Source organism: Palaemon carinicauda, chromosome 9 (genome assembly GCF_036898095.1).
Source record: "Palaemon carinicauda isolate YSFRI2023 chromosome 9, ASM3689809v2, whole genome shotgun sequence".
NCBI classification, from domain to species: domain Eukaryota; kingdom Metazoa; phylum Arthropoda; class Malacostraca; order Decapoda; family Palaemonidae; genus Palaemon; species Palaemon carinicauda.
Genome location: NC_090733.1, coordinates 142,162,237 through 142,174,840, shown reverse-complemented (window position 1 = coordinate 142,174,840; position 12,604 = coordinate 142,162,237). Strand labels below are relative to the sequence as shown.

The 12,604-nt window shown below is 47.8% G+C and overlaps 1 protein-coding gene across 2 annotated transcripts in view; it reads left to right on the top strand.

Moving 5' to 3' along the window:
- The window catches only part of LOC137647206 (probable elastin-binding protein EbpS), a 39,916-nt gene that overhangs the window by 7,398 nt on the left and 19,914 nt on the right, over nucleotides 1-12,604 (top strand). The window contains exons 2-3 of one of the 2 annotated variants that reach the window (XM_068380539.1): nucleotides 5,714-5,890; nucleotides 10,457-10,547. In XM_068380539.1, the coding sequence (XP_068236640.1) occupies nucleotides 5,719-5,890; nucleotides 10,457-10,547 (263 nt within the window). In that variant the 5' untranslated portion in view covers nucleotides 5,714-5,718. The remainder of the gene's footprint in view (nucleotides 1-5,713; nucleotides 5,891-10,456; nucleotides 10,548-12,604) is intronic. The other variant, XM_068380540.1, reaches the window with a different exon arrangement.

The following is a 12,604-nucleotide window of genomic DNA, read 5'->3' as shown; positions in this document are numbered from 1 at the left end:
TCTCCTCTGATGACCCCATGTGGGGTAATAATGTTGCTAATTTCTCCCCAGCCTCTTGGGCGTGCATTTCAGGTGGTTCAACAGCCGAGGGCAACGTCGAGAAGGAGCTTTCCCCGCCGTCGGACCCCACTGCGTGGGTTCCCCCTAAGACGCCCTTCAGGTCTCCGATGAGGGTTGAAGATGACTTCGGGACCTGGTCTCCCACGGGAGAGCCTCCTCGCTCCCCCCCCCCAGCGCCGTCGGCCGTCTTCCCAGAGGTTTTTCTGCAGGCGTCATCGTCCACGGAGCGTCGCAGGAATCCTCCTACATCACCGCGGGAGGCGAGGCCTTCAAAGAGGGCCTATAAGTCGTCGGTCTCCTCAGTGGAGGATCCTTCCTGCTCTTCGGAGGATGAGGCGCTGAGGAAGCTCAGGAGGCGAAAGGGGAAGTCTCCCAGGAAGCTGTCGCGCTCTCGCTCCCCCTCGAGGTCACGCCACAAGAGTCGGCGCCCAAGATCCCCCAAGAGCAACGAATGGGTGATGGTTCACCGAGACAGGCTTCTGGAGCTAGCTGCGGCGCCGGGCCCCTCAAGTTGGCGTCCGAGGACGAGCTCCCCAGATAGATACTCCTCCGGCAGCAGCGGCACCTGACGGAGGGATTCCTCATGGCAGGTTCCAGTTGACAGGCATAAGACCGCAAAGGTTCCGACTCCATACGCCCAGTGGAGAGAGTCGCCCCTTTGGTCTGGCAGCCGAGTCCTGACCTCCAAGGGCCACCTAGCTCGGCACGAGCCCAGCCCTCGGCCTTCCTCAACGAGCAGGCCCGCAGATTCGAGGACCTCCAGGAGAGATGTTAGACCCAGGATGGAGGCCCCCGTTCCGACGGAGATGCCCGTCCTTCGTCGGGAACCCCCGCGGGAGCGTCGGTCCAGGACTCCCCCACGTGCGAGGTCCTCCGTCGGGGTACCCCCGTCACTTGTACCAGCACCCCCGTCGGAGGAGCTCGACGACCATGGAGAGGGGTCAGCAGCGGAGGTATCGGCCTATCGGAGGGTGATAGGCCTCATCAGAAGTCACCACAGGCTGGACGTACCGGAACCCTCCTCCGTAGATGCTTGGCGTTCCAGCCTCAATAGAATAGTGGACGCCCCAGTCCAGCAGCGCCCCTCCTTGGCCCTCCCATTGGCGAGGGACGTTTATTTGGGAAAGGCTCACGTGGACAGGATCGTGGCCAACCACGCAGAGGCGCCCAAGAGCCAGAGAGCCTCCAAGCTGCTCCAGGGCCTGAAGTCCCAGAGCAGGTTCTACCTCCCAGAGGGACAGCGAGCGGGCGCCTGTGCACTGGAGCCAGCACTCACCGTGTTAGGGCAAGGAGCCTCAGAAGAAAGGGCATCCACGTCTCCGATCTGCTTCTCTCCTTCGGAGGCGGTCATGATGGAAGAGATGTCGAAGGACCTTGTCAACGTTTCCTCCTGGTTAGACTGGTGGGCGTTCAGTCGTCCTACGACCTGTCAGTTCCGGAGACTCGGCTAAGGAACTCATCAGCTCGGGAGGCAAGGCCCTGAAATTCTTGTCATACCAGTCGTTTGCCATGTCCGCCAACTGGGTCCAACGAAGGAGGGACACTGTTCTGAGCAAGATAGCTAGGAGGCTGCCGGACAGAGAGGCCAGATCTCTGAGGAACCTGACCCTGTGGGACGACTCAATCTTTCCCCCGAAGGCAGCGGAGAAAGCGATGGAGAGAATTTGGAGAATGAAGGAACCGTTCGAGACCAGGCCCCACCCGGTCAGAAGGCCGATGTTCAGAAGGTCCTCCGTCGACACGCCTCGCCCTCCTCGGCCCGCTCCTATCCACCCTAGGAGAGACAACTCGGCGGCAACATGGTCCCCGTCGTCTCAGCCCTCCCGTACGGGATCAGCTTCGAACCAAACCGCCTATAGACCGTCCTTCGCGGCGTCCAGAATAGGCCGTTCAGGCCGCTCATCGAGGAGGAGGTAGGGAGGGAGGCCCCCTACTCCTGTCGGAGCCTCAGGTGGGGGGATGCCTCAAACATTTTTGGCAAGCATGGGAAGAACACGGAGCAGACCCGTGGACCGTGACAGTTCTGAAAGAAGGGTACAGGTTGCCCTTCCTAGTGGACCCCCCCTCCTCTGATACCAGATCAGCAGGTGGAGTGGCTAGCCCCCAAGGATCCCTTGAAACAGACAGCTCTGCAGGGAGAGGTCTCAGCGATGTTGGCAAAAGGGGCAATGGAACCTGTTTGGGACCCAGGTCCGGGGTTCTACAGCAGGCTGTTCATGGTGGAGGAAGCGACAGGAGGATGGAGACTGGTCATAGACTTCTCAGCCCTCAAAAAGTTCGTCTGCAAGACGGACTTCAAAATGGACACTCCAAAATCAGTCCTGGCATCCTTGAGAGAAGGGGACTTCATGATGTCAGTAGATCTCAAGGATGCCTACTTCCAGATCCCGGTTCATCCCTCCAGCAGGAAGTACCTACGGGTGAAATGGGAGAACCAGACGTTGCAGTTCAGGACCCTCTGCTTCAGGTTGTCCACTGCCCCCCCAAGTCTTCACAAGGGTCTTCACAACGGTCTCAGTCTGGTCACACGAACAGGGCATCCGCCTGATTCGTTACCTGGACGACTGGTTGCTACTTTCAGCCTCGGAGGAAGTGCTGAAGGAGCAAGGCGCGATGTTGCTGCAGTTCTGTAACGTTCTGGGGATCACCATCAACCTAAAGAAGTCCCAACTGATACCCTCCACCAGGATGACGTACCTCGGGATGGTTCTGGATTCCCGGTTAGTGAAAGCCTTCCCCTCCGCGGACAGGCTGGACAACTTAGACCAGGTTCTCCGCCCCTTCCTGACAGACCAACCCAGGAGGGCAAAGGACTGGCAGAGACTAATAGGCCACCTTGTGTCTCTGGAGAAACTGGTCCCCCAGGGCAGGCTAAAGCTCAGGGAGGTCCAATGGAACCTGAAGGAGAACTGGATCCAAACGGATTTCCCCCACAGAGTGGTCCCGGTGTTTCCGAACACGAAATGGGTCCTGGAATGGTGGAGCTGCAGGACAATCACCCTCAAAGGGATGCCCTTTGCGGCCGACCCTCCGGAGATGCTCCTGTTCACAGACGCGTCGAAGGAGGGGTGGGGTGCTCATCTCTTAGGGAAATCAGCAAGAGGGAACTGGACAGCCCTAGAGAAGACCCAGCACATAAACGTTCTAGAGTTGAGGGTAGTACAAAGAGCGTGCCTGGAGTTTGTGCACCTACTCCGGGGAAACACCGTAGCGTTGATGTGCGACAACGCCACGTTAGTAGCTTACATAAAAAAGCTGGGAGGCCTAAGGTCGAAGGAGCTGTGCGTCCTCACATTACAACTTCTGGAATGGGCCGAAGTGGAGCAGATAAGAATATCAGCGAGGTTCATCCCAGGGAAAAGGAACGTCCTCGCCGACGGCCTCAGCAGGATGGGGCAAGTGGTAGGATCCGAATGGTCTCTACACACGGAAGTAGCCAGGCCCGTCATTCAGAAATGGGGTTCGCCGGTGATGGACCTCTTCACAACAAGGCTGAACACGCAGCTCCCCATGTTCTGTTCTCCTGTTCCAGACCCAAAAGCGGCGTTCGAGGACGCCATCCAACATCCGTGGGACAATCTCGACGTGTACGCTTTTCCCCCCTTCGGGATGGTCAGGCAGGTCCTCAACAGGGTGAGAAGGACGAGCAACCTACAGATGACTTTGGTAGCGCCCTGGTGGCCGGAGAGAAAGTGGTTCGTGGACCTAAGGGAACTAACACAACAGCCGCCTTGGCCCCTTCTGGACAGGCCAGATCTTCTCCGGCAACCACACTTCCAAAGGTTCCATGAGAATCCTCGGTCCCTCCGCCTTCACGCGTGGAGGTTATTGAGCGTCTCCTGAGGAGGGAAGGCTATTCGTCGAGTACAGCAACGAGGATGTCGGGCTACCTGAGACGGTCATCGACAGCTGTATACCAGGCTAAGTGGGCCACCTTTACCAAATGGTGCGCCACTAGGAACATCAGGCCCCTGAAGGCCTCCATCCTGCAAGTAGCGGACTTCCTAGTTTACCTCAGGGACGTGGTCAACATGTCCATTCCAGCCATCAAGGGAGTCCGCGCGGCTTTGGGCCAAGTTTTTTTCCTGAATGGCATAGACCTGGGTAACTCCAGACATATCGCAATGCTCATTAAGAGCTTTGAGCAATCATGCCCCCCGCAAGCTGTGAAGGTGCCACAATGGGACGTGGCAAGGGTCCTGAAAATGTTATCCGAGCCTCCGTTCGAGCCCCTGAAAGACATCGTGGACAAGGATCTCACTCTCAAGACAGTTTTCTTGCTGGCGTTAGCATCAGCTAAACGGGTAAGCGAGATTCATGGTCTGTCCTACGAAGTTGCTCACTTGAAAGGTTGGCGAGAAGTCGCGTTTAAGTTCCTCCCTTCCTTCATAGCTAAGACCCAGAACCCTGCCGTATGGGACCCCAGGTTTGTGTTTCTCTATACCGGCAATCCCCCGGTCGGACGACGTGAAGGATTTGCGCCTATGCCCCGTCAGGGCAGTGAGGAAATACTTAGAAAGAACAGCAAGACTCTGGCCCGGGATCAAGAGTCTTTTTGTTTCCACTCGCCTCGTGAAGAAGCCAGTCTCGAAGAATACCATCTCCTTCTGGTTGCGGCAGGTCATCATCAGGGCCTACAGTAAGGCGGGAATCCCCCTGCCGGGGAAACCCAAGCCCCATGACATTAGGGGCCTGAGTACTACGTTGGCCTTTGAAAAAAATATGGCAGTGGGCCAGATCCTAAGGGCAGGCACCTGGGCTAACCAGTCTACCTTCACAGCTCACTATTTGGAGGACTATTCAAGAAGATCCCTGGACGGGTTCTCGACAGGTACCGCCGTTTCCGCGCTCCAAACGGTTTAAAGACATAGCCTCAGTGATAACCGTGGGTAACAAGCACAAGAAACACAGGTTCGTTCCTTAAACCCCCTTGTACTTCCTTCCCCCCTTTTCCGCTTCAAGTGGGCTCTGTGAGGGCCCTGAGCCAGAGATGTGTACCTCAACAAGAGGAAGACATGTCCCCTAGGATTTCTTGCACAGGTGAGTTTCTTAGACACTAAGATGGGTTTTTGTGTAGTTTCCTCTCAATCGTTTTCTATGGGGTCAACACGACCTAGCCACTTTCTAGGTCTCTGGATATTCCTCAGCACGGTCTCAAGAACTTTTTAGGGCCATGCCCACCTCCTAAAGTATAAGTCTCCTAAGAAAGTAGTTCGAGGTAAGTATTTCGTGTTGGAACAAATCACAAATTTTAGGTAATTTGTATTTTTCCCTAACAGTACTTACCTCGAACTACTTTCGGGTAATGGCCCACCCTGCCTTCCCCGAGTGTCCCCTGGTTTTCTTAGAGACCTTAGCAACCAGAACTTACTGGAGGTCGAGACCTGAGCAAGCATGCTCTCTGACCCGGAGTTAGCCTCAGGGCGCATATCACTCCGCCTGAGGTTACCCCTCATAGAAAATGGGTTTAGGGTAAACTACACAAAACTCTGGTCGGATGGGAGGAGATCCCAGATACTCCTAAGAAAGTAGTTCAAGGTAAGTACTGTTAGGAAAAATACAAATTACCTAAAATTTGTGATTTCAGTATTTTAAGACTGGTTGTATACATACATGTGTTGAGTATTATTACTGTATTTTATAATTTTTACAGAAACCATGTCAGGTGGAGGGAGGAATGCGGCTTCCCAGCCAGAAGAAAAAAATCCGGTTCTGCAGTTGAATGATATACGGAAAGATTGTGTGTATGAGGTGATGGAGGGTGAGGATACACCTGAGAGGAGATTTATTTTTAAATTGACAATTGATGGGAAAACTTTTGAAGGTGCAGGTGAGACCAAGCTACTAGTAACTAAATTCTGTTAGTTTTACTTAGTGTGCAGTAATTGAATACACTACTGTACTCATATTAAGGAGTATTATTAATAGCTAAGCTATCACCCTAGTTGGAAAAGCAGGATGCACAAGGACTCCACCAGGGAAAATAACTCGGTGAGGAAAGGAAACCGATGGAATATTGTGCCTGTGTATACAGTACAATCAAGATGTTTTACGTAATCAAAATTTTAAAAACCAACCTATTATTTGACTAAACCAACTAAACCCATTAATGTTACCGATTCTTAATCCAATAAACTTAACACTGTCTTGATTAAATACAACAAACAACACGATTCTATATTTTGTTATACCATAATGTTTCTAATCTCGAAAAAATATTGAAACACAGAATAATGTCTGTGCAAGTACAGTACTGTATTCAATTGGTCACCTGTGTTTTCCACTTTTTAATATACACTTTTAATCAGAATCATATTTAATTTTTTACAGCCCTCTTTCACCTTAATCATTTTACAAAATTTTCTCTACTTTGTCAGTTTCATTAAAATCCACCTTTCTATTCTTAACGGCAGCGTTACTTTTAGTAATTGGCTAAAGCTTATTAACCTCACTATTACTATGGATTAGGCTTATTATTGTTGATTTAAATCTTACTTTTGACAAGGCTTTTCTATCGCCCAGTCATCAGCTTCTCAGATACTAGGACACATCAGCAGGTGTCCACAAATTATCTTTGGTGTTTCAGAAACAAGGCAATCAAATGGAAGGCCCCTACAACATTGGATTATCTCAACATGCCTAAGAAGTAAGATAATTGTAGAAAAATTGGTAAATGGGAGCAAAATAAAAAGTATTAGTGAGAAAAAAACTAATACAACCTCCCTTGTTCCTGAGTCTTCAGATGTACTTCCTGGAAGAGGAATTAGTCACCAATACACAAGGTGACTGATCTGCGAGAGCCTCAAAGGACATCAACCACTTCTCCGGATAATTTTGTGAGATAAGCAGCACTGTACTTAACCCAGGCCTTCCCTAGGTTGATCTTTGGTATGTGGTACTGAAACTTGCTCTCCTGTATCCAGTGCTAGGTTTCATGTGAAACCAAGCATCATCCCTGCGGATCATGCTAGTGTCCCTCTCCTACACGACATTCTTGGGATGATTCGGCAAAGTTAAGTCTCCAGTACGTACTCAGAATGTTTTCACTTGGGGAGACAATTTGAATACGCTCCGGTTTTTCTTGTGGGTCGCTTCTCTACCAGAGAGCAACTGGGAAAGGTCTTGGGTCTTCTACAGTTGGCTTCAATGGTTGATACAGTTTTGAAGAATGGGTGGAAGGCTCTGAATTGGGTGTGTAGAAGATTAGCTCAGAAGGGTTTCATGATAACAAAGCCCAGTTATCCAGTACCTACAAAAGAATTCTTGGCCTGTAGACCACACCAAAGCCCATATTCATGTCTGCCCCATTCGTCTCTCCCCCAATTGCCGTGGTTCTTCATACACTCGCATCCAAGTTAGGTTCAGTAGGTCATTCAGAGGAGACCTTACTGTGTGTTTTATGGGTCCCCTCAATTTGCAGCAATTTATACAAATGTTTTTGAATGAACTGATGGCCATTTTCATGACATTGAAGAGACTCCTTCTAAAAAGGAACCTGCTAAAGAATTCTCAATGCAGTGATTCTTCATGTTGCAAAATTCCTACTGGGCTGAAATCTCTTCTCATTCCACCTTTTGGGCTCTCTGTGTAGTAGCGGATGACTTTTCTAGACAGGCAGCCTTAGACACAGAATGGACCTTGGATCAGAGCTCTTTCTAAAAGTTCCTTGAGATTATCTTAAATGTCAACGTAGATCTGTTTGCAGCGAAAGAGTTCAACAAGCTTCCTGTACTGTATAGGGAACTCCGAATGTGGATTCTCAGATAGTGGCAAGACATGCTTTGAACCTGAAGTGGACAGATTTTGCTTGATTTATCTGTTTCTTGCAAGTGTGATTTCAAAGGTTTTGAATTGTCCTTCAGGATTTCTTGGAGACAGCTGTACTAAATTTTATACTGTAGCTCCACATTGACTGATAAAACTCTGGTATTTACAGCTCCAGCGTCTGAGACGTAGGTTACGCCGCCTATGGTGTGTACAGCTGCATTAGAAAGTAGGGAATTGGAATATCTTCGCTTTCTCCTTTCTGAATGAAAACCTTCACACGTGGATTTTCTCTCCTGCTTACAGTATTATACAGTAGAGAATATTTTGCTCACAACATGACTCATTTGGTGTTTGAAAGAGGTCTTCTTCCACTAGAGGCAAAGGTCCTCCTGCTGTATAACCCTAGACTTCTTGGCTTCCTTTCTGGTCCACATTTTTGAAAATAGAAAACTTATCAAATGAAAAATCCTTCCGCTTAACAAGTATATTTTGAGTCTGCTGTATCAAATGTTACTTGGAAAAATAATTTATGCTTTATTATTATTATTATTATTATTATTATTATTATTATTATTATTATTAGCTAAGCTAAAACCTAGTTGCAAAAGTTAGGTGCCATAAACACAAGGGTTCCAACGGGGAAAATTTGCCCAATGAGGAAGGCAATCTAGGAAATAAACTAATAGAGAAGTAATGAACAATTAAAATAAAATATTTTAACTGTAACATTATAATAGATTCATATAAGAATTATAAACAGTTAATGAAAAACAAGAGGAAGAGAGATAGGACAGAATAGTGTGCCCATGTGTACCCTCAAGTGAGAGAACTACCTCAAGGCAGTGGAAGACTATGGTACAGAAGCTGTGGCACTACCCAGGACTAGAGAACAATGTTCTGATTTTGGAGTGTCCTTCTCCTAGAAGAGCTGCTTACCATAGTTAAAGAGTCTCTTCTACCCTTACCAAGAGGAAAGTAGCCACTGAACAATTACATTGCGGTACTGTAGTTGGTTAACTCCAGAGCGAAGAAGAATTTTTTTGGTAATCTCTGTGTTTTCAGGTGTATGGGGACTGAGGAGGATGTATAAAAAATAGACCAGACTATTCGGTGTATGCGTAGGCAAAGAAAAATGAGCCGTAATTAGAGAGGTATCCAGTGTAGTACTGTGGCCAGTCAAAGGACTCGATAACTCTAGCCTACGCTCAAAGTTAGATCATACCTGCTACATCTTTTTGTTAGTACCAGAAGAATAAAGAAGGAAATAATCAAGAACACTATTTCTTGTTGGTTGAGGGAGCTTATTGACTGTACCCTTCACCTTCCTCTCCTTGTGTCACTGGAAGGACTCAAGTTAGAGCACATGGCTTTCCAAAAGAATCTTGCCTACGCAGGTATTACAGCCAGTGGTATGGAAATGTCAGACGATGTTTACTGCCCATTATCTGTGGGATGGGATCCACAAGTCTGTGGTCACTTTCTCTATAGGGCCTGTTGAAGTTGCACAGCATGTGGTTTAGCTACCTTGGCTCCTCTCACAGGACCATCAGCATTGGATCGTAAAGTGTAGAAGAGTTTTCCCCATGCTCCTTACAAGGGGGAGTGTGACAAAGACAGACAAACCTTTGTTTTATATGTATATAACACTCGTAGTGAATCTGGCTAACTATATATCAGCCAAGTTGTTCTACTTGAGAACAACTCTTATTGCCAGGGCTGTCATCCCGCTGGTATTGCTGAACCTTGGGTGCAAATGGTGTAGGATCCTTGACTCTCAGTATCCTAATGTACGAGTTTTGAGTATGCTGGGTTAAGTTTCCAGCCATTTGAAATAAGGACTTCCTCCCACCTAAGAATGAGTCTCCTATGTAGAGGTTGATGGCTTATATACATGTGGGAACAAATAATAAATTTGAAAGTGATATGTATTTCTTCTTAACAATACAAACCTGAATATTTTACTTATACTTCGTGGCCATCACCAATCCCTTAGAAATTTAAGCTACAATGAAACTGGTTTGTCAGGGGATATGGTGCTTCCCCCAACTGAATTGATAATTACCAGCCAATTTTTAACATCTTGTTAAAACTTTTAACTGCCATATCCCAGCTTTACTGTTACCATTCTCTTCTGTAAAGGGCTCAGGTTTGTATAGTTTGAGAAAAATACAAATTACTCTTGCTTCCAAGTTTGTCATATTGAATAATAAACCTATTATTGGATAGTGCTGTCTGGTGTCCAAGACCATCTCTCCCAGTCTCATGTAGAGAAGGGAACATTTGATTTTAATTTGGGGAGTAAGGTAGACAGGCTTGGTGTAAATTAACGTGCTGGTAGCATTGTCTCCAGTACAGTGGGGCCTGATATTCACGGATTTTGATCCTTGGGGATTTCGTCATTCGCAATAAAAACATATAACATATTGAATAAGAAAAAATCTATTGAAATTTGTGTAGCTTGAAAAAAGATATATTTAAACTTTTTTTTTTTTATATTTATCAGGATGTAAGTGATACGGACCTATTTATGGACATAAGGTAGTTATAAGGTCACAAATACCCATTATGATAGGAAGCTGTAGCAGAACAAAAACTTGGAGAAAGTGTTTTAGCTTTTATTTCTTTTCAGGATCCAATAAAAAAGCAGCTAAAGCTAACGCAGCAAGAAAAGCACTAATGCATCCAGCTGTCAACGCAAATGCCAATGCTTACAAGAATCAGTAAGTTTTTATTTAGTTGTACATTTATTTTTAGTTTGTATACTTTTCCACTTTTCTCTTTTTAGATAAAAGAGATGGAAAATACAGTAGTTCTCTCAAGTATTCCAATTGTGGTACATACATATTTATTGATATGGAAAAAACATGAAGATAGAAATTATTTTGATAATGCTTCCCCACCATTCAGTGTGCTATACATTTTATAAGTGTACCTAGGGTGACAAACTTAAATTTTCAATATTAATCTTACCCGATAATCATGTAGCTGTCAACTCCGTTGCCCGACAGAATTCTACGGACGGGATACGCCAGCGATCGCTATACAAGAGGGGGGTGTACTCACCAGCGCCATCTGTGGCCAGGTACTGCAGTATTTCTTGTCAACACCACCTCAATTTTTCCTCTGTCGTGCTTCCGGCAAGACCTACATGGATACGCTTATGATTTTGGAGTCTTTGTTCACGGTTTTGGTGAAGTATTGCTCTGAGATTTCAGCTTTCGCTATACAGGAAGCTTTTCCCTTAGCTTAGATAGCTTTTGGATTGATTTTGATTAATGGTATAACGATCTTTGCTTTAATTTGGAAACCCCCCTTGACTGTTCTCTGATTCAAGATGTCCGACCATTCTCAAGCTCCTAGACAAAGACGATGTAGTGTTAGGACTTGTAATAGGCGTCTTCCGAAGGCCGCGGTTGATCCTCACACCGTTTGTTCCGACTGTAGGGGAAAATCCTGTCAGTTGGAAGATCGATGTGAGGAATGTGCCGGGCTTTCGGAATTCGATTTTATCGAATTCCTCAAGTATACGACTAAGTTAGAGAGGGAGAGAGTTAGGAGGAGTTCTTCTCGCTCTTTGGTTTATTCCTCCCCCCATGATCCTCAACCTTTTCCTTCCCCTGTAGTGGCTACCCCCGAACCTATTATTAGTGCTCAGCCTGATATGTCAGATGTTTTACGTGCTATTCAGGCTTTAGGTGATAAGGTGGAGTCGGTAGTGAGTGACCACAAGTTTCTTTTGGCAGATGTCAAGGAACTTAAAGTGAAAAGTGCAGTGGGAAGTGGTAGTGCCAGTGCTGTGCCTAGTGTCAGTGTCAGTGTTGCGCATGAGGATACTTCTGTGCGTGCCAGTCGTCCTCCCAGTCCGGGACCTCTTGCAAGCTCCCAAGCCCAGGGGAGAAGCAATGTCGAAGGGCAAAAGGGTTCGGCAGGCCTTGATCGGCGCACAGTAGTATCCTCAGTGGTTGCGGGCGTATCTTATAGAGATCGTCACTTCCACTCTCAGACGATTGAGCCCTTAATGTCCTCGTCTGCAGAAGAAGGTTCCGGGAGGAAACGCTGGACCCAGGTCTCAAGGCCTCTTAAGCGTAAGGTCCAGACCGCACGAGTCCAACAGCCCAGGTGTAGCCACTGGGCTAGTTCGGACTCGCCGCAGTCATCTGATGGCTGCACGCCTCCTAAGAGAGGTAAAGCGATGCCTCAACAGACCTCAACTTCTGTTAAAGCCATGCCTCAACAGACCTCAACTTCTGTTGATCCTAAGTTGGCTATGCTGCAGACTATGCAGTCGCAGCTTGCGGTGTTGATGCAGGAGTTTCAGGTAGAGAAGGTTATCACACCTCCTCCTGCGAGCTCTCCTCCACCTCTGCGCAGTCCAGCCTGCCAGACGTATGATGTTGAGGTTCCTCAAGCTACCTCCATGCGTGAGCTGCCGCATTGGGAGTTGCCAGATATCAGCGCTGTGCAGCAACCTCCACTTTCCTTGAGGCAGGAGCCTCTTACCACGCGGCAACCTCCTCAACACTTGAGGCAGGAGCCTTATGCTTTGCAGCAACCTCCTCTACCCTTGAGGCAGGAGCCTCATGCGTTGCAACCATCCTCGAGGCAGCAACCTCTTGCGGTGCGACAACCTCCACCATCCTTGAGGCAGCAACCTCAACTCTTGCGGCAGCCACCTCCACTTTCCTCGAGGCGAGAACCTCAACTCTCGAGGCAAGCACCTCAACTCTTGAGGCAAGAACCTCAACTCGTGAGACAAGAGCCTCTCTCTGCGCAGCCA